At 32.6% G+C, this 23358-nt stretch overlaps 2 protein-coding genes across 8 annotated transcripts in view; one reads left to right on the top strand and one right to left on the bottom strand.

Annotated features, from left to right (window-relative positions):
- Aralar1 (calcium-binding mitochondrial carrier protein Aralar1) overlaps positions 1-10463 on the bottom strand; it is a 33473-nt gene extending 23010 nt beyond the window's left edge. For 2 of the 5 annotated variants that reach the window (XM_083048659.1, XM_083048660.1), the window contains exons 1-3: positions 4130-4160; positions 3674-3788; positions 2734-2872 (exon numbers count right to left, since the gene is read on the bottom strand). In XM_083048659.1, coding sequence (XP_082904785.1) covers positions 2734-2872; positions 3674-3788; positions 4130-4145 — 270 coding nt within the window. In that variant the 5' untranslated portion in view covers positions 4146-4160. Of the gene's footprint in view, positions 1-2729; positions 3073-3655; positions 3789-4129; positions 4161-10335 lie in introns of those variants that run through there. The other 3 variants (XM_083048668.1, XM_083048661.1, XM_083048664.1) reach the window with 3 other exon arrangements.
- On the top strand, positions 4635-23353 carry Krt95d (phosphofurin acidic cluster sorting protein KrT95D). 3 transcript variants are annotated; one of them, XM_083048657.1, is made up of 12 exons: positions 4635-5347; positions 9774-10077; positions 10363-10650; positions 10738-10837; positions 11046-11201; positions 13192-13293; positions 15344-15612; positions 15847-16052; positions 16231-16578; positions 16655-17052; positions 17120-17236; positions 17439-23353. In XM_083048657.1, the coding sequence occupies exons 1-12, from the start codon at positions 5244-5246 to the stop codon at positions 17570-17572; spliced, it is 2526 nt and encodes an 841-aa protein (XP_082904783.1). In that variant the 5' UTR covers positions 4635-5243; the 3' UTR covers positions 17573-23353. The 3 variants fall into 3 exon arrangements, with proteins under 3 accessions (XP_082904783.1, XP_082904782.1, XP_082904784.1); XM_083048656.1 differs by having other exon boundaries at positions 4637-5347; positions 13189-13293; positions 17439-23352; XM_083048658.1 differs by lacking the exon at positions 13192-13293 and having other exon boundaries at positions 4637-5347.
- Positions 23354-23358: the final 5 nt, after the last annotated feature.

Genomic DNA, 23358 nt, shown 5'->3' with positions numbered 1-23358 from the left:
TGCTATTTTCTACAAAAAATTAGTTCTTATTTTTGGCTTGTGTAAATCGTGATAAAAATTAAGATTTGTTTCAAAATCCAGAGATCAACTGATAGAGGCTCTTGTGTGAGGATTTGATATATATTTATATAAATTCAATATAACTCAATTAAAATATATGTCATTCATTAACAAGAATATACAAAATATAAAAGTCAAACTTTTTTTATATAAAACCATATAAAGTTTTAAATAAAAAGTGTAATGTATATACATTATGTTTATTTTAAAATTTTTTTCTATCAGATTTTAAAAGATTTATAGTTCTTAGGAGATGTATAGTTTTAAAAAACGTTTTGCCTTTTCGAAGCAAAAATATCAATTAAAATAAAATGTTAAGCAATTAAGAAATAAGTATTTCTATGGATATCGAGATGAGACCGCATTTTAGAAAATTGTTTTTTATTCTAATATAGTACTTATGATGACAATCATCGATTTATTTCGAAAAGATTCTAAACATAAACTGTATTAAAATATATTTTAAATAATTTATTTTACTCGACAAATATATCTATAAATGTCGAAATAATATACTATTCTCAATTTTTGTCTATTCTAAAATAGACTTGCTTAATGTTAAATCAATCTCCCTCTCCCAATATAATTTTCTATCAAACGCAGTTTGAGCATTTAGTTCTCGAGTTCAGCATCAATTAGCACTCAATTTTGAAATATATTAACCTTTATTAGCAGCAATTTAATAAAAATTTATATATGATATACTCGTTTTCCTTGACATATTTAAAGTTTGCCTTATTTTTTAATTAAATATATAATATATCGCAAAATCAAAGTATATATTATATCATCACACAGCTAATAAAATATTAAAATCTTTAACGTACAAATTAGATACAAATCTAAATGTACTGATTGCAAAATTCTATGGATTGCTAATAACTTAAATCTAATATAATCAAAAGAATTAACGGAATCGAAAGTGAGAGTTGCGACAATCCCCAGTGACCTTGAAATCAAAGTGGCCTTGCACTCAAACTCAGGATCGATATTCGCAGTCGTTTCAATGCAGATGTCACTCGACTGTTTTCAATTCTTCTCCATTAAAGCCTATCGCACAATATAAAAGTACAGGTAATAGTAACAGGGAATAACACAGGTAACAGAAACAATCGCGTTTCAACTTAGCAGAAATTGTGAAATATGGAAATATAGACAAGAGAATTTCTCCGACATATGGATTTTTCTTCTCTATTGTCTGTACCATCACACCTGATATTCTTTTTTACATAGATTTCTCTTTCATATTTCTATTTTTCCTGTTTCTATTTGTCTGTACTTTTTGTATTATGTCGAGGCTTTAAACGGACAAGAAAAAATCAAATCTTTAAGCTACATTTTTCAAATTTAACTCATTTCAAACTAGTTTTTATGTTTGTTTGAGTGAAACTTATCACCCACTACGAAACCTAACAAAAGAAAGAAAAAGCCGAGAAACAACAACATTAAAATGCAAATATGCAAACCGAATAGAAAATAAAAAATTTTAATCGCCTAACATTCTTTTCCTACACGATATATTAACGCAGAATAGAGATAAAGAGAAAGAGAACAGAAGGAAGCAAGCATGTGTACTAATTCGAGATATTTAATAAGTAAATATCTCAAATATAAAATTGATAAATTAATCAAATCTCCTTCTGTATTTAATTAATACTTCCTTTCACACCGCTGATTTTATAATATTGATATAAATGTAAAAAGACATATAATATACAACTATCTCCAAGTTTAATCGAGATACAATTTAATTGTAAATCAAACTATATTTTTTATTTTAAATTATATAAAATAAAATTAAAAATAGCTATCTTGTTAGAATTTAAAGGTCAGCAATATTTTTTCAACATTATTCTTTTTAATAAACTAAATTACTAAATTATATTGACTTCTTTTTATTAAAACTAATTATTCTTTTTCTACTTTTTATTGAAAATGTCTACAAAAGCAGAACCTCACAAAAATAACACAGATTAATCAAGAGATTAATCTCGAAATTTTTATAATTTATTAGTCTAGTCAAAGGTAGTGAATATCTATTATAACATCATTAACATGACTCGATATCTATTCATCTCACTTGTTTCTTCTTGCATTTTTTGCATTTAAAACGAATTAAAATATGCTTTATTTTCTTCCCTCGCTTTTTCAAGAAAAGAGAAGAAAAAACAAAATGCAATGAAAACAAAGACTTTCAATCTTCACGCGAAACAATTAATAGTTATTCAAAAATCCATGTGTTTGATCCAAAAAAAATCCATACATTCCAAAATCAATAAATAAAATACAATAATTCTTGAATCTCAATATTTTGGTGCACAACCCAGATAGCCACAGTAATTATTATGATATCATTTTAACATCAAAATGACGTAATTTTATGTCAAAATACATCTTTTTTACTTTGGTTATTTGGAAAGTAAAGGGCTCGATGCAGAGCAGTGCAATGAAACCTCCTCGAAAATCTGACATGTCAGGACATGCAGCATGCATATATATACAATATACATACATCATACATAATTTTATTATATAATATGTATGTGTATGTATATATATATATATATATATATATATATATATATATATATATATATATATATATATACATACACATATTCATCATCCGTTCATGCGCGTGACAGAAGAGATTCATCAACTAAACTTACCCACCTCTTGGCAGGATGCTCGAACAAATAGCCAGTCCTTCAACATTCCCAGGAAGAAGTTTACCTCGTCGCCTTTTTCGTCACAAGCAATGATCGATCCTCGAGAGACAAACGCGAGCAGCACAGAGACGAGAAAGAAGACACTGAAACACGGAATTATTTCGTTCAAAACACACTATTCTCACATACATTCGCAAGTTCAGCAGGCACTTCCAGGGGCGAAGACTACACGCAATCGATGCGATAAAATCGCGCAACAATAATCCACGTTGATCTACGCGTCGCGGCGACAATGTACTTATTTGGGTCTTTGAAAACACTAAGCAGAGCGGAAGCTGACATCATACTGCGCGACCAATTAATCACGTAGCGCCATCTGGGGACTCGTACCCGTAATACAACGACTGATGGCGTCATAGAGCGCAAGTGTTAACAGACCCTTGCGCGATATCTCGATTTATACATTATATAAATTATAAATAAATAAAGCGTACGAGATGTCTTTTTCGATAAACAGCCGTCTCTGAGATACGTTTAATCCCTCGGTCGAATTAAATAATTATATAATTTTATAATTTAATTAATTTAAATAACTTAATTATTATATATTAAATAAATTAATTTAAATAATTTTATTATTATATTAAATAAATTAATTTAAATAATTTAATTATTAATTAAATATAATTACGCGGATTGACATTCACTATATAATCACCATATAATTATGATATTTTTCACGATCGCGTCTCGAAAACTAATACGACGTTGCGCTGTTATAAATGTACGACATATACTTTGTTTGACTGTCATCGTGTGAATGACAGATATATATATATGCCACATCGCTCGATGACACCATATTTATGTGCTAAGCACAGTCGAAAATTGGATTTTATTGAAATATAATATCAATTTTGACTTACCTCTCTCACAGCTCTCACCTAAATGCTTCGCGATTCAGACTCGATCTGTCTCGTGCTCGCGATGTTTCATATCGATATATGATGACGTCATCGCGGCAACTTCGCATTGATATAATATGATGCCGGTCGTAACCTATTAATTTAAGACGTAATGAATAATTCGAAAATGTACAAACGAAATATAATATTGTATGCACAATACGAATTTCAAACGCGTAAATACTTCGAGTATTATTATTACTGTTTTTATAATGATTTATTAATTCTATTTTCGATCGATATTTTTGCATCGATATCTACTTTCATGCGCGAAATATATCTCAAATAAAATTGTCATATCTTGATATATTGATACACTTACGAGATATTTAATAATTGTGTAAAATAATACACTATAATTACTCGTCAGAGAGAAATGATTCTGTATAATACTTTTAATAATCGCTTCTCGAAAATAATACTTGTTCACCTCACCTGAAGAGAGTCGCATCCGAGTTAAATAATAACTAGACACATCTAGTTATTTGTGCACGATTAAACTATAAAAAAATTTATATAGATTTTGGACTTCTCTTTCTTCTGTTTCAAAAATCGAGCGTCTAGAAAATACATAAAAAAACTTATTATAATTTCACTCGCGCACCTATAAAAATTAATTATCAAAAGTTTAATAATTGTTAACTGTAATAATTATAAATAATTATGTCTCGATATATTAGTCGCGAGTCGCGAGAGAGAGAGAGAGAGAGAGAGAGTGAGAGATGGCGCGCACCGCGACCGCGCACCGCGGCGGATGGGTGTAGTGGGGGGGTGGGTGAAGCGGGAGGGGGGGGGGGTTGGTGAAGCGGGAGTGGGGCGGAGGAGTGGGAGGGCCGCTGGAGAGGGGATGCGTAGCTGGAGCTCCGCGCAAATACATTCCACGGCGGTGACGTCATTCGTACGGTGAGACGCGAGCGAGAAGGTCAGGAGTCAGGAGTCGCGCTTCATATATGTATTATCGTAATATCGTGTGAAATACCATTATTCTATAATCAACAATTATCAGCCCTCATGCGTTTAATGATTTTAAAATGATTTAATATAATTTAATACTCCGCGTGTGTTTCCGGTTTTCAAAATAATCACAGCAGCCAATCAGAAACAATCTTATTATTCGTTGTGCGTTCCTCTCTTCCTAAAAAATCTCTATACATCTGCATAAAGAATTTACTTCTCAAAGTTGGCAACCCTGAAACCGGAGTTTTGCGTTTTCACCGCGCGAGGTCTCCAAGCAACAACGAAGTTCGAATCGGTACGTTATCAGTCGCGGTGCGTAATCATCGCGCGTGAAATTCACAAAAGATGTCGCGGCGCGTTTGTCAATGAACGAACGGAACGCGAAATCCTCCCTCCGGGTTGACCCGCGCGTCGTACGGGCGTGTGAGACGGCGCCACGGGCGGACCGGAATCTCCGTCTCTCCGTCGCCGAATCTCCTTCCCAGTCCGCGGCTTCGCGGTCATTGATGAGATAGTCGTCCGCGGGAGGCGGTGAAACGTCAGAGATAACAGTCAAGTGTCGTGCGAGTGTCGTGGGCCGCTCAGGCCGAAAATGGCGGAACGGACGAAGGTGACTGCTCCGGCCACCCGGCCCGTTCCCATGAAGCTGTTCGCCACCTGGGAGGTGGATCGCACTCCCCCGAATTGCATACCCAGGTATAACGATTTTTCTATTTTATTTCGCTGCGCATTTTATTACTTTTATTACATTCCGTTTGCGGTCTCTTCGCTCGACGCTTTACGACGTTATTACGATGGACGCTAAGCTAAAGAATGCTTATTCTCTTCGGAATTCAAAGCGACTGCTTTTTCTCTCTCTTTTCTTTGTTATATTTCTCGCGAGCAGGTAGACGCGCATCTCTTTCTCTCTCTCTCCCCCCCCCCCTCTCTCTCTCTTTCTCTCTCTTTCTCTCTCCCCCCCCCCCCCTCTCTCTCTCTCCGAGGTCCGGATCGCGATGTCGTCGTGTCGCATCCACTGCGATCTGTCAGCGAGAGTTGACAGATCCGCGAACGACGATCGGCGTTTTCGACAATGAATGGAAAAGGAAAAATCCGCGATTGTTATTCACCTTCGATGTTCTTCGCGATAAAAGAGACCTCGGATAGGCAGCGTGTATTGTTATCCTTATCATGTGCACTGATGAGTGACACATTCGAGATGTGTCAATATGTTAATAATGCGACAGTTAATGCGAGGCAAACTATTTCTTATTATGTACTTGTGAATATAGATAACTGATTAAGGTGCTGACAGGTTAATAATATTTCAAAACGTTATTGGAGATCATTGGTACATTGGTATATTAACGCGATATATTCTAATTATTTTAATAAAAATTTGCTCTTACAAGTTCTCACATCTCAAATTAAAATTAAAGTTAACACAGAAAAGAGAGTTGAAATTAATATTTTTTTCAGTATCTAATTTCTAAATATGAAACATTTTAATTTCCTTAAAAATAATCATATATTTTTTTTTAATTATGCCAATAAGTAAAAAATAAATACAAACTTGTGATTAAACTAAAACTTTTTATGTATTTATATAAGTTTTAATAGATTAATAATAAATATTTCTATTTAATATAAATTATAAATATTTTTAACATGCTAAATATTATATTGTTTATTCAGATAGTTTATTATTTTTCGCGCAAGATTTAAATTTCTTAGTCAGCTCTAATGAGTTTAATTTACATATTTCTTTTTAACTTTAAATCTTCACGTTTACTCGAAAAATATCTAAATAAAAAAAAAACTTACTTAGACTTACACGTTGCACTTATCAAGTAACTTATTCCAAGAAGTAATGGGAGAGCGTATTTTTTTAGCGTCGGAAAAATACTTAGCAGACATTTATCAATCATCTTATCTATCGTACGGCTTAATTACTGTTCCTTGAAATGTCCTGCATCGTTAACGATAAGAACGTTAAGCTATACGAAAACATGAATAGAAAACTGTTTTCAAACCTGTTACAAAACCGAAGATGGATATTACGCGAATAAATATCCACCTATAGTGTTTTTTAGACACATTGTTTATATTTGACAATGTTTCATATTTGGAAATTAGATAAACATTAAGAAATTTTATTTATATTATTTATTTTTATATTCCCGTAAAAATCAATACATAAATAAATATATTATATTTCAATAAAACGCGTTGACTATATTAATATAGATATATAAAAAATTTATATTTTATAAATTTATTATATTTTAATTTCAATATTAATTTCAACTCTGTTTTATGTAATAACATTAATTTCAATTTGACTGGAAAACTTCCAAGAAGAAATTTTTATTTGAAATTTCGTTGTTAATTTTAAATATTTACGCAAAGCATTTCAAAAAATCACGGACATCATTTTTATTAATTTCAATATTAATTTCAACTCTGTTTTATGTAATAACTTTAATTTCAATTTGACTGGAAAATTTCCAAGAAGAAATTTTTATTTGAAATTTCGTTGTTAATTTTAAATATTTACGCAAAGCATTTCAAAAAATCACGGACATCATTTTTATTAATTTCAATATTAATTTCAACTCTGTTTTATGTAATAACTTTAATTTCAATTTGACTGGAAAACTTCCAAGAAGAAATTTTTATTTGAAATTTCGTTGTTAATTTTAAATATTTACGCAAAGCATTTCAAAAAATCACGGACATCATTTTTATTAATTTCAATATTAATTTCAACTCTGTTTTATGTAATAACTTTAATTTCAATTTGACTGGAAAATTTCCAAGAAGAAATTTTTATTTGAAATTTCGTTGTTAATTTTAAATATTTACGCAAAGCATTTCAAAAAATCACGGACATCATTTTTATTAATTTCAATATTAATTTCAACTCTGTTTTATGTAATAACTTTAATTTCAATTTGACTGGAAAACTTCCAAGAAGAAATTTTTATTTGAAATTTCGTTGTTAATTTTAAATATTTACGCAAAGCATTTCAAAAAATCACGGACATCATTTTTATTAAATACTTCTACCGATTTACAATCGATTGTGAAGCTAAAAAGGTACAGTATCTATGTATATTTTTACTATTGCAAAAATCGCGTTGGCATGAAATATGATTATTGTATTTTCGACTCTCGATTGCGCTGCCAAACTGATAGTTTGGCAGGACGTGTTTGGCAAAAGTCAAGTGGTTAGTTCGGTATAAATTCGGACGCAAAGTATCCGTAACGTTACATAGTTAATGTTGCTACGGTTGGCGCTACAATGTTGTTGATTTTCAACAAGTTACTAAAAATAAATTTTCCCAAATCCCTTAGAAATAAGTCGCAAGAGCAGAATTTCCTCTAAATATAGCGGATCACCGACGAAATTGTATAATCGAGAAAGCGCACATCGATTTTCACAAATCCACTCCGTATATTTAAATTTTATAATTATGTCACCTCTATTTTTGATCGCAATCAGGAGGAATTTAAATATTCCAATATTTGTCTCTCTCTATTCGAGTGATTTGGTTTTCGTACGGGATCAATCGTACATCTCCGAAAGAAAACCAAGTGCTCTCATCGGACAAATTGTCTTTTTTCTCTTTATTATTTTGCAAATAATCAACGCGATATATAAATTTTTTAATTTGAACATTCGTATATAACTCGGACGTTTTCGTAGAACGTTTAGGCGAATTTAATTTAAGTCTGTTTGCGAATCCGCTAAATGTTAAATCGTGCAAATTCGCCTCGAGCCTCGTCATCGTGCACATGTAAAATAAATGACAACGTACCCCACCTGTAGTTCTACCCTCTGCAGCTATATTTAGTATTCGCCTCCTGCTTCCCCCAACCACGGAAAGCCTCTTCATAAATAACGATAACCACCCTTCTCCCCGCGCTTCCCGTAATAAGGGTTTCGTCGATGCTACCACGTGGTATAGGTTCTATCATCGAGAAGTGAATTATGTACTGAAGAGTGTCTGGACAGAGAGTAAAGACCGATTGGCCGTAAAAAAAAAAGAGAAACTTTCTTTTACGAAGCTATATTACCGCCAAAATTTTGTACATTATATATGTATATATTTTTATATTATATATATTATACATATATAATATAAAATATCCATGTTTATATACATACATATTATATAGATATTACATATTATATATATATATATATATATATATATATATATATATATATATTTATGTATACTTCGCTCTATAATTTTTAATATAAAATCTACATTGGAATTTTCAGACGTCTGTTACTAGCTCTTTTATCCCCTCGTCAAAGAACAACATCGCTAGTATATTTAGCTCGTTCTTTGTATCGAAGTTTTAAATTGTTCCTGATACACTGTGTGTGATGACGATTTTTCGAAAAATTCTTTTGTCTCTGTCACGGAATTTTCCACGTTGACAGACGCAGCGATGTCGCATTGTCGAGCAAACAAGAGAATCCCAGAGAATTCGTCTGGTTCATAAATTTCACTATCGATTTTAGCGTGTTTCTATATGTGTTACTATAACGCGCAGAAATCTTGCGAGATCTTTCGATAATCGTGCCTGACGGGGATCAGCAATCGTATCTCGCTCGTTTTAATTCGATATGGCGCAAAGAGAAACGATGATTCCGATAATCCGCAATATATATTTGTCCGCCTCCTCGTCGAATCTAAATCAATTAAAGTTTTCTTTTTTTTTTATACATGATTCATGCGCGCGCGATCCGATCAGCTGTGTGTCACATGTATACATATGACATACGTCAATCTCGACCGGCCCCTCTCGTATTTCGTAGATATTTCAATTGTCACGTCCCTCGCGCTTCGAAAGGAATTACAACGATCGATATTCTACGTCGAAATATATTAATTGAAACTGGTGACGTTTAACTGAAATATATGAAACACCTGTTCAGAGAAAATAGATATTATTTTCTCATCTATTTTCACGTCCTATTGGCTGTATTCTCGCTCAAATCTCCAAGGAGAATCTCGTTCTGCGACTCAACCTTGAACTTTAAAATACTATCTTTAAAATAAAAATAATTAAAATATAACTTGAGATTTGACCACAATTTCAGATCGATTTATTGCTTTTTTTTCAGGCTGTGTTCCTTGACGTTAACGCGTTTAGTTATACTTCGGCCACTCGGCTCGGATCTGGCATCCATCAGCATCGCGGTGAAGATGCAAAGCTCCAAAAGGACCCTGCGATCACACGAGATGGCTATACCGACTGGCGGGATGCTCGACACGGAATTGGAATTGCAATTTGCGCTTCAGTATCCGCACTTTCTCAAGAGGGACGGCAACAAACTCCTGATATTATTGCAGAGGCGAAAGCGATATAAGAATCGCACGATGCTCGGTTACAAGACTCTCGCGGAAGGGATCATTAACATGGCACAAGTAAGTCAACAATTGCCAAATCAGATATGAAAAAGGCTGATAAGATTCAGGCGCCAGAGTCTTTTCAATTTATTATTTTAGTTTATGTACAATTTGCATTTATTCAACCGAGAAAACAGAGAATGATTATAAATAATAACTATTGCTATTCTCTAAAAAAATATATATGATTAATTGCAATATAATTAGAAGAGATGTTTCACGAGAAAAAAAAAAAGATTAAGACGTTTCGTGAGATTTGCTCTTGTATGTACACACCTGATCTGATCCGACCTTTGCTTACAGGTGCTGCAGAAGCAAATGGATCTCGAGCTGGAACTCGTATCGGACAAGGCGGAAAAATACGGCGGCCACTCGGTCGCGCTGGCTCGCGTGAGCGTCGTCGCCCTGAGCTCACAACCGGTCGACTACGACAAAAGACTGATGAACGATCCCAACGAAAGACTCTGCCCGGAATTCAGTGACGAAGAGGAGGAATTTAGCTCGGAGAACGAGGCAGAGGGCAGCGACAGTGAGCCCACGTTGGAGGTACACAGGCGGAAGAGTCGCGGAAAGATCCCAACGAATGCCAGGGTGCGTGGGTGCAGGTTATTCAGACTTAAATCTCCTCACTCATCATTGCGATTATCGGGATTATGATGATGTTATCGTGTTTTGCAGCAAAGAAATTTGAAGCAAAAGTTTATAGCTCTGCTGAAGCGGTTTAGGGTATCCGAGGAGTTGGAGCACGATCAAGAAGAAATTGGGCAAAAACTTTCAGGTGTGTATACATTATATGAAATATGTATTATATGAAAAAAAGTTGAGATAAGATCGAAAATTTTTAAAACTTTTATGTGTTCGAATATGTAAATGTTAATCTTAAAAAATACTTTAAAAAAAATTGTTTTTAAATATTAATCAAAACGATACCCGTGAAGAAAAATAAGTGAATCATCTGTTTGAACGATTTATTTGTTTGATTAAAGGCGGTGATATGGAGATAGAAGAATTGTTCGACGAATTAGAGGACTTATCGGATAGCGGACCGGAATTAGATACCATGTCTGTTAGTAGTACACCAAAGCCGTCGTTAAGACCGTTTTTCAGCTCTAGTCGATCCCTTCTCGCGCCGCCTCATTCTGGTAAGTCGTTGCGCATTACGATTATTTGCGTATCCTAACGAAATGTGCGATATGTGTGACATATGGCAAAGGTATTTTATCGATTTGTTCTTGAAATTAATATCTTACTGAGGTTGCGATTCAATAACTGAAGCATAACGCAGCGTATTAAAGGCTGGTGGTGTTTAAACAAATGTTGTATTATTAAGTCATATATATAACGTTGTACGGTAAGGATTGAAAGATATATTACATTTAAAACACGTCGTATTCGACTCGCTTTCGCTCTAGACTATCAATTACACCCATTAAATTCTCATCTTTCGCAGTTGCACGTCATTTTATTGGAATTTTAACGAAAATATATTTCTAGTTTGAAGTTACTTTTTCAGTCTTTCACAAACTTTCTCATCAAAGATGATATATTTTTAATATATGTCGTATTATAAATAAAATCAACGCAAAAAATATCTCTTATTACTAGTATTATATTTGATAACATTTGCGAAATATAAGACATATTTTTTGTATAAAAAGATTTCTATAAATATTATAAATTCTGTTTGTGTTTTAAAGAAAAAAAAACCTATAAATATTATATTCATTGTAAAAAATACTATAATGTATATAATGTATGTCTTTTGCATGCTTCAATTGCAAACATCGAGATAAAACTGAAAATTGTTTTTAATTAGCGATTTCCGTATTCTTATTAATTTCCAAATTCGAAACACTCTGAGAAAAGTGATAATCTATATCTTATAACTCTGATAAAAATTACATATCATATATAATGCACTATGCCTGAAAGGGAAATTAATAATTTCATAAAAATGAACGATTTGTAACTGCCAAAGATGCGTTTATTATTCACGATTAGGCTGTTGATGTCTTGGCGAAGCAGCATGATGTGGCTGTTGCAATCCGAATATCTTTTACAGGTTCGTCTAAAGTTTTTATTAACGAATTATTCAAAGCGCGAATTTTGGATTAAAAGAAACTAACAATTAAGTGTTTGCATACGTATATGTATATGTATTGATTTGTATTGGCATAAAGTATACTACAAGCCATTTTTCTTTTGAAGACTTAAGTATAGAAGTAAACATTTTTTCGTTTTTCTTATCGCTCAATGAGATCCTTTATACGACAGAGATAGGACCAATATTTAATTTTCTCATGAAGAAAAACTAATGGGTTTTTTCTATTTATTTTTTTCCTTTATCAATGTAATGGTACATTTCTTTTGTGTAAAGGAAGAGAGCACGAAAATTTTTTATTAAATTTTGTATTGTAAGAATACATAATTTTATATAATTTTTCATTAAATTTTTGTTGTTAAAGATATTTTGGGAAAGCTAGATGGACAAACATAATTGCTTGAGCGAGATTAAGACTCTAGATTGCAGCCATTGGATTATGACGTGAAAAGTGAAAAATCTGAATGAATTTTTTCTTGCATTATATATTGAAACAAATTCTTTCTTTTTATGTTACACGTAATCTTAAATAGAACAAATTTATTAAATATGCCAAAGATATTTTCTCGATTCGTAAATTAATAAATATGTAAACCTTAAAAGATCAACTTGAATCAGCTATAAAAATAAAGTTTATTTTTACTAGAAATATTATATATAAAATATGTAGATTGAAAAAATATATATAGATTTATTAATAAACAGTAATAAAAAAAAAATATTTTGACATACTTCAACAACCTAGACTCTAGACTCTAGACTATCGAATACCAGCCGATATATTATAATATGCAAAAAAATCGATTTGTTTTGGAATATAATGCACGAAAGAGATTCGTATATGAATTTTTGAGACGTCATATAATTCAATCACAGCTGGAACAAACGATTAAAGACTCTGACATCGTTATTTTGTCTAAGAATTAGGCCCTTAAAAGAACTCCATAGCTTACTCAGATACAGATCTTCTGAACTAAGTGAAAGTCTGGTGGGTTGGCTTTGCACTGTTGCATGTTACGATTCGATAGTAGTAACCAGCGAGGACACTGGAACTATCTCGACGACCACCACGTGTCAGCAACCCGTGGGTCAGCCGACTAAAGAGAAACATCGTCTCGGACACACAACTCCAGGTATGTAAACGTCGATTAATTTTCCTGAAACCCTATGAGGACGAAAAATAGTTGGAACGTTCTAAGCACTCCGCTTCTTACCAAACAGCACGTATCTTGCGTTTGTGAATAAAGCATGCGAAGTGAGATATCGTTCAAGATATTGTATAATATTCTGCCAATGTTTCTTTGAGTGATCTATCTAGTTATATTTTAATCCTTATTTCTCCACATTTCGAATTGATACGAGAACCATCTGAGTCGAAAAAAAATACGACTTCTTTATATAAAAAAGAAAATATATATATACATATATTATACACATTTTATATTTGTAATAAAATATCAAGGAAAAATTGAGAAAGCAATTCAGCAACAACAATTTTGTAGATTGGAGAAGAAACTCCAGCGCATGAATGACCTTGCTAATCAACAGAAGCTTGGTGTTTCAATCACATTTGGTAATTAAGTGGCTTCGCGATTTACACTTACACAAGCAATATAATTTATATATACATACATATATATATATATATATATATATAAATTATATTTTAACTTTTTCCTTTAATAATGTAACATGTCTTTCTAATGTAGCTAGATGCAAGAATAATCGAAGTGGCACGTTTCTCACACATATACATAAAAAGAAATTCGATCAAGCACATTTTGTTCATTTAATCAACTTCTATTTAACTCTCTTTATCGCGTACCTACCATATTTAAGCATGTCGTTTTCCTCGATTTTATATCTTCTATTATTCTTACTTTCTTCTGTCTAAAAACAATTTTAAAAGACACTATTTCGCCGAAAGACTACAAACACGTATACCTTAATGTATTTATAAGTTATTTTCAATGTAAATAAAAATACTTGGCGTTTAATTTTCTTGCAGTTATTTCTATTATAGGAATTTTTCCGAATACGCTTTGGTTTAAGAAAAAAGATCCGCCAATAATATGTGTATAAAAAAATGTGTAAATGCGAAAGCTTGTGTGTTTCTCTCTACATTACATACCTACCGTATGTTTCTTTTGCGGCTCTTTGTATGTAATCTTATTAGACTTGGATCTGTGATCTGTGATCTCTCCGGCCTGTGTATCTCTCTATCTACTCGTATACGTACGTATTCTTTACTCTGTCAATCTTAGTCATGTTTACTCCGCTTTTCTCTAATAACGCTGCGAATTGCACACCATCTCTCACGTGTCATTTGTCATTTGCCATAATACCCTAGTAGTAAATATCACGTATGTGAATGCGCGATCTCGAGAAGTTTTATCTCTTACAATTAGCGATGATTTAAATTTAATATACACGCGTGTGTAAAATCATTACGCGAGTTATTAAAACATATAACAGAGTGCCACGTGTACATCTTCGCATCTAAAGTTAGACACTTCCTAAGTCAAATCGTTTCTCTCTTTGACGTTGCAGTCTGAAAAATAAAACAAAAATACTTAAATATACGTAGTGTGTGTGAAAAAATAAGATATAATATTTTAAAAAATAATCGAGAGAAAAATATATATATTTTTTGATATTTTAATTAACAGAAAATATCAATTTATTAATATCTATTTACAATGTATTCAATCTAAAAGTGTTTAATTTCAGGTATGAAGACGTGGTGCCTAGTGCACTTTTCGAGCAGTTTAATATTAGCACATTAGTCGTGCTTCTCTTCACTTTACACTTTCTTATCCCACTTGAATACTTAAATGCAGAGTCTCCCAAAATCACCGATAAAAAAAACATGACACTCTCTTAACGTTCAGATATTGATTGAAAATTAATTAATAATTAAAATTAATTGATTGTTACAAGTTGAAAGTTGCAAGGAAGAATTTTAACGAATAAAATGTGTTCGATTATATAATTGGAGCTAGTCTAATTTTAATTTTAAACTTAGTTGGCCAATGTATTCATTATCAGAATTACAAGCTTGTTTCCAAGAGACGAGGAAGAGACTTCTAAATGTATCGGTGATTTTGAGACGCGCTCTCCATATTATATTCGAAAATAATATTATATGATATCCCGATAGAGAGTAACGAAATCTCCTTGCAGAGCGCGGAGTGGACAGACAGAGCGATGACAGTTCACGAAGAGCCGACAGCGATTCCCATCCCGAGAACTGGACGGATCACGAAGCGAATGATCCGCCGCATTACATGGCGGGTTCGCCGCCAAAATCCGAGCAGCCTAACAAGAGCGAGGGTTCCGAGAGGAGAAGCAGACTCTTCGCGCGCGACAGAGGAACACCGGGTAGTAATAAATCCAAGAAGCACAGTCTGAGCGTAGATCTAAAACCCTCGGCCGATTTAAATAGCACAGAGGTAATTATGAGTAATAACGAGCTCTTTGTCTGTCATCTTATCGCATGAAGATGTTGGGCAACATCATCGGGGCGTTCTTTCGGCATCGTTAATTTCTCGTGTCCACTTGCTTCTTAGCAAGCATTGATCGCCGAATGTATACGCCGCATTGTGTATAGATATCTGTACTGTATTGTGTGATTCTTGATCGAAAGATTTTGTATCATTCTAAAATTCTGTTTATCAATAATTCAGCCGAGAAAAGCTTTAGTCGAGCAACTAGGTCGTGTATTACCGGACGACAGTTTACCGGAGGCTGTGTCGCTCGTATCGATAGCAGATCCTGGTGGTGCGGTCCTAGCCGCGAGACTACAAGAGAGAAACCACAAAGTCCTGACGACAGCCTCCCCGGCTGACATCCGTGCGACATTCACGTGTCTGGTCGCGCGAATACAAAAATTGTAATTCTCTTAAGATTTCTTAAGAACTCTTCATTGCAACCCCCTTATTAAAAATATGAATCTTTTTCTTGTACTATATATTAAAATAATTAAACATATTTATATAGATATTTATTTTACTAGAAAGAATAATATTTAAAGAAAATTCGTCTAATTTTCGTCTTTGTGTATTATTTAGCTGTAACAGTTCTGCGAAACCACCGGCGCCCATAAAGGTAGTCATCGCCGGGGGAGACAGTTTCATAAACGCAGTTCTTCGTCACTACGTCGACCTGCTGAGCTTCAGACCGCCGGATTGGCAGAACTACATGAAATTTTTAGTGGTGCCGCTCGGTTCGAATACGTTAACGAGATATCTCGGCTCCATCGACTCCAAGTATTCGATGCTGTTCGGGGATGAATGGAAGGAGCTTTTGGAAAGGGAAGGTGGAGGCTCGATTGAAGGCGCGGCGCGAGTGTCGGAATATCTGGCCATAGCGAATACAGTTCTATTGTTACCTATAGCAGAAGCTATGGTTACGTACAGGTAATAACGGTATAAGAATCTCTTTCAAGATCAATTCTGAACAATGGCATTGAAGAGAGATCGATTGCATTCGCAGGGAAACGGACGACAGCAGTCAAATCTTTATTCCCTTTATAAATGACGTTCGAGTGGGTTGCCCGGACAGCAGTTCTTCCGCATCGGTCGATCTGGAGGAGAGTAATATCAGTATGTCCGGTTCTCCACCTTCCTTACCTCCCCCGACTTTGCCGATTCCACCTCCCGGAAAGTTAACACCACCCAGCAGCCCTAATGTAGGCCAACCGGCGAGGGAAGGATGGGAACCGGTCGAGCTGCAGCTGGATTATTGGGGTAAACAGACTCAAGGCGAAAAGGGAAAGAGCACGTTACGTCAAGCTTTTAGAGCGTTGCACGTGCAAAGACTTCCCTCGTTGGGCGAAGTTCCGGGACATCACTTGTGTATGAATTATATGACAAAAGAGAAGAAGCAGAAAAGTAAGAACTACATCAATTAAAAAAAAATAATATTACTTTTCTTCTAAACTAAAATGTTCTGTTTCAGTAATGAGATTGGGCAAAAAGAAAGAAAAGGAAAAAGAAAACGAGCCAAAGTGTCAAACCGTGGATGGCGTGACGCGTCTTATATGTTCTGCGAAAACACACAACATTCCATTAAGAGGTAAAAAATTCTTATATTGATTAAATTTTCACAATCTTAAGTTATATACAATAATTTGTCGAACACATATACATGTTACGGTGTAATGAACTAGATCTGAAAATCGTTCCTTGTCTACTCGCTTCTTTTTTGTTATTATAAATGTGGCTATCAATTAATCAACACTTATAATTTTACATATTAATAATTATTCTTGCTACAGTGAGTATTGATGGTACCGAATGGTGTGGTGTAAAATTCTTCCAACTATCAGCGCAATGGCAAACACACATCAAGACGTTTCCGATAGCGTTATTGGAATATAATCCGCAACAACAGATTTCGAATGCTACATAAATTTAGATTTTCCGTCATTATAGTATCAAGGCTTTTAACAACTTACTTACATATTCTATATTATTAATGATAACATTAATATTTTACTCGTTTTATACGCAGACCCGATAACCATCAACTTCTTAAGACTGCCTAGTAAGAATTAGATTTTAGCGGATATTGCAAATTCCAATATATTCGAGATACACATTACATTCATTCCATTATTTGTGGTAATAGCGATAGAAGATGTTTGAACATCTAGAACATTCTTATGTCATACAAAATATATAGTAGTTATTTGTGATAAATGTACATTACAGTCTACAAGAAGTTCTTGTAATGCATGTACGTCTTGAAGTTATATTATAAAATATAATTTATATATGATTTTTGTTTTAGATAATTCGATAAATATATAATTTTATTGCATCAACACAGATTACAAAAATTGCGTATTCGTTTGTCGACATATCATGGAGCTATTAGAACGAATATGTCCGTTTGTATAGAGATTTTGTTGGTTATGGGAATGCTATATATTATATTGAAATTTTCTATTCATAATGTGTTATTTTTATGACAATACGCTATTGAATTCAATACCGAGACATCTTTAAATAGCGAGATTGAGATATCGCAAATTTAAGTTTTATTTTAACGAAAATATGGCTCAAAGATAATCAAATGATTACATCGTATTATTTTCACTTTTATTTAATATTAATGTTTATTAATCTATGTGCCTTCAATTATTTCATTATTGACATTTTATGTAAATTAAATAATGAATTGAAAATATCTCAAAATCTCTCTTATTTAAAGATATTTTAGTGTTAAAGAGTAGCGATGTGTTAAAGCAATTTCGTCGCTTTGTTTCGAATATAAAATTGTTGTTTGTTCTTGAACAATTTTATTGCAAAATTGATTCGCTAATATTTTATTTGAGTTACATGTTACGCGTATATATACACAAGGGTGTGATCATGCAATCGATAAAAAATAAATAATTGTTATAGTTCAATATCTCGATAATTACGTGAGATATCGGAAAAATTTAAAGATGGTTTGATGGTATGGAAAAAAAGATACTTTGAATTGTTTATCAAGTAACAAATATATTTTTTTTTCTTTTTTTCTTTTTTGTTCTCTCTTTTGCCAGTTATACACTTAATGTCAAAGTGAAGAAAAATATATTCTATTTGAATAATTTTGAAATATTCTTAACTTTTTTAAAAATCTTTTTTATAAATAATAAAAACTATATGTAGATTTTATGACTTTAGTTCAGAAACAGTTAGTATCACAAATGATATATTTTTTTTCCCCATTAAACCATCTAAAGTTTTGTTATTTGAAAATTAGTTACTGAGATAGCGACTTATAACAGATTACACGACACATCCTGTGTATACATCATTGTTTTATTACAAATTCCGGATTTTGGTGTTTATAAAAGACGAAATTCGGAGATTCTACTGCCATAGAATACTAATGGTGATTCTATTTTCTTCTAACTTTTGACATCTCACTACAATTATCTCGAATTATGACGTCAGAAACAAGAGCTTGTATAAAACGATTTTTTAAATTAATGATAATTATTTAATCCTAATTGACTTGCATTTTGTTTGTGATAAGTGAATATAAAGAGTAAAATAAGATTAATACGATTTCGTATGCAAACATATGCAAAAACAGGATGAAAAACAATGTTATAATTTTTTTATTGAAAAAGAAAATTTATTATACTGAAATCCGAAATTTGAGATATGAAACACGCACTATATATAATGTTAGGAAGACGCGCAGATATTCTAGAAGAAGCGTTATTACTCAAGAAGTCTGTGATACAGGCAAAAATTTTTGTAGCGCACAAGATTAGAGAGATAATTCTACATGTGCGCGATATATGAGATTGGAAGTTTAATGGATACAGAAAAATTATGAAGATAATGAAATAAGTAAATAAGAAAACATTCTTAAAGATTGCTCACACATGCCAGTGTGTCGACATTGGTTGATGCTACTTTATTGGCTTTCTCTGAAATATTTTTGCATTAAAATAAAGTATCTCTTGTCAATACAAGGAAAAAATATTCTCTTTAAAAAAATCTGTGAATTTTAAATACATTTTTATCTTTTTAGTTCAAGATTTAATTCAATTTTCTCGTTATACTCGCGTTAATATATCAGTTTTACATAAATTTTGCTTCCTTAAAAGACGATTGTGATTTCTCTATGACAAATTAACATAAATAAGAATTTATATATATACTATACATACTTATCTTGTATAGTAGAACATTTCTTCCGTTCATTCAAATGATTCATTTATTGCGTGCTATTTTAATTTGATTCTTGTACTAGTAAGATTCATATTAGAAAGATGACAAAACATCTTGAAACAAGATAATGCAAATATTATTGCAGAGCAAGCAAAGAGTTTCTTTAATCCTTTCGAGAAAAATATCATGATTAGAATTATGTGCCGTGATACAATACTACTTCTATACCGTGATACAATAAATCTTCTATATCGCATCAAGTGTGTAAATATATATACACATATATTTATTAATTGATATAAAATTGGTAAAGTATTGCGCTTTATACGATGTATATTTAGTTTAAACATTTGTAATTATTTTTCTTTAACCGGTACAGAGATTTGAGAAACTTCAGACAAGAGTTACTTTGTTTTGTGAAGTGTTTATCTACACTGTTGAAATTGAAATAATTTATTTAGAGTATTTTACAAAATACACAATATATGCAAGTTTTTCATGTCTCTAGTAATTATAGAAAAATAATTATAGCGCTTAAAGTTAACGCATTGTACATAGTTGTCCTCTGAAAGGATTATAAGAGAGTGTATTGTTAATGTGAACATAATCGTAACGAACTTTTTGACTTCTTTCTTTTTTTTATTTGATTAAAAAAAAGCGACAGTATAGTAGATAATACTGTTTGTAGCGACGTAGCTGTCGCGTTGACTGCCTAATGCCAAATTAAAAGAACAGAAAAATGCCTACTCAATTTGTGTCCGAAAAAAAAGAAAAGAAAATACTCTCTCTCTTTATAACGGCGTCCTCTAAATGTGTGATGTTAAAAACGATGGCACTGATGTGATGATCGTATCTTGCCAAAGTATATACGTAGCAAAATGTCTCTATGTTTGCGCTCTCCTTTGCTAGTCTGCAATTAGCTGTTAACGCGTATCTGCGAATGATATGACGTAGTCGTATATTTAACATCTTCTCTGGCTGATGATAAAAAAAAAAATAACGCCGTTCGTCTCTCCGAGATTATCGAGTAAAATAATAATCCCTGACATATTGATACAGAATAATGTATGCATGAAGTAACATGTGGCCATAACAACATAGTCTTTGAGGATAAAACTCGCAAGCGGCTATATCGATACATTATAATTGATTGTGAGAATACACAGCATTAATGAGACTCGTCGAAAAAACAAACTATACTTTCGTAAGAAAGAAGAGAGATTTTAAAAAACGTTATATATTGCATATTGCGTGTATCTTGAAAGAAAAAATACACATCTTGTTTCATCGAGCATGCTGGAAAGAAGTCAACAATTATATACATATATATATAAACCTGCCATACATAAAATTTTATATGTATATGATACATCTCCTATATATATTCTCGAGTTTCCGAAAACGAAACATTGCATATCGATAAACTCGCGATTTTCTTCTTTATTTGTTGCTCCAAGTCTCGTTTGACTTCTCCTCGTGATGTTCTTTACTTAATCACACTGCGTGTAATTTTTTTTAAGCCTTTTTATTCCGAGAGGACGCCAAATCGACTTGCTACACGTTAATGCATCCGGTGTGTTTAAGAGGGACATAGCGTTTAGATGGATCTGCGAAATCGAGAGTGTAAGATTAAGGATTCTTTCGTCGACTCTTCTTGATTCACTTATTTTTTGCGGAGCACATAAAGGTTGAGCGTTTACAGGGAAAGGGAAATCATCGGTTTTATTAGTTGATCGCTCTCTATATGAGCGTTTTGCGCTTCCGAACTTTGTAAATGCGATACCAAAGATAGAGAATGTGATCCGAATCTATATATATATTTAGTCGCAAAAATTCTGTATATTCTGAGATTAGTATTGTTTCCTTTTTTTATGAATTATAATGGTTCCTTTCTGTATCAATTTTATTATCTCTATATATTATAATTATACTGTTTTTCCTTAGATATCGATCGATACTGAATCATTTATATATGTATATATAAAAGTAAATATTAAGATTATATCGCTAAGATATTAGAAGGATATAACAATCACGTGCTCACGATCGGACAAAGAAGGAATAACTTGATTCAATGAGGGTATATTTCCTTGAGCTAAAAGGAAATATTAGCGTGTATAGTGTAATATATAAACATGTATATATGCGTATGCGCGCACGTAGACTTCAGATTCTAGTCAAAATAAGAGAATGAATGTTTCATTGCGCAATCAATGTGAATATACGAGATATGGAATGAAAAATATCCGTTTCGTTATCGCGAATATGTATTTTAGGCAGCATTGACGCCTTTTTTTTAAACCGAATACACTACGATCGATCTGTATGTATAATTACACTATTCGCGAACGATCGTCAGCACGTAATTGTAAATCGTAGCTTTGTCGCGAAAAATTCTCACTGTCATTATGCGTATAAACAGACGACTCAAAGCTTACAATAATTACAAGAAGTAAAAAGTAATATATATTAAAGTTCTTCAGTAAAGAATTATTAGGTGGCGTTCTCAATTTTCAGAATCCTAGACGTCCTTATCGTGCTTATTAATATATGCGACGTCCTATATATATTATATACATATTATATATATATTTATATGTATATATATATATATGTATACTTTACATGAATTGTTGTCGCGATACTCGCAATGAATTGAATCGATAAAAGATATGTAAAGCGAAAGCAAACTCAGTTGTGGATGTGAAATAGATAGAGGAACAAAAAATTAGAACGATTACATTTTTGTATCCACAAAATCGTCCCTCTTGTTCCATTCAAGAGCATTCACGCGCAAATAATTATCGATCAATCAAATCTAAGGGTGAACATGAATTGTAAACGTGTGTGGGAAATCTATTTCATTGCACCAAGTACTATCTGTGTGTGAATATTGATATATGGACACGTATAAAAAAAGAGAAAAGAAACAAAAAAAAAGAAACGTGTAAAATGTTGAAATGATTTGATGTATTTGATGAGGAACTCAAATACATGCTGTTTACTGTTAAGAAAACGCTTTTCAAAATGTTTATACCGATATGCTCTGCAGTAGTGTACAGCTTATAAACGTAGAATATGTGTATGAGAGAAAGTGTGTCTCTCTCGACACATACAATAAATTTGTCCACCACATTAGTGTACATGTTGTGAAATATTTATATTATACCATTTTAGAGTACTCGCGATTTATGTAAGGTGTAATAATTTCAAAGTGAATGTAGAAAGAGAGAGAGAGAGAAAGAGCGATATCTATAAACTCGATATAAATGTATTATCAGGCAAATTGAAAATAGATAATTATATCCATCGTCAATGTAGAAAAATGTTGAAGCGTTTAGCATTACAGCTTTTCGAAGTTACACATTTAGTTTATCAAGATCAAAAAGCGCAAATATTCCGCGAATGGCTGAAATAAATTTGTATAAATCGTGGGTAGAGCCGCTTTTTTATCCACAAAATCCTACATTGTTCCACAGGAAATTTTATTATACACATATTGCTACAGATTTTTTTCTC

This window comes from Prenolepis imparis, unplaced genomic scaffold, assembly GCF_030444845.1.
Source record: "Prenolepis imparis isolate NDT839.2.m4 unplaced genomic scaffold, iyPreImpa1.0 SCAF_10, whole genome shotgun sequence".
NCBI classification, from domain to species: domain Eukaryota; kingdom Metazoa; phylum Arthropoda; class Insecta; order Hymenoptera; family Formicidae; genus Prenolepis; species Prenolepis imparis.
This window is presented reverse-complemented; position numbering and strand designations above follow the sequence as displayed.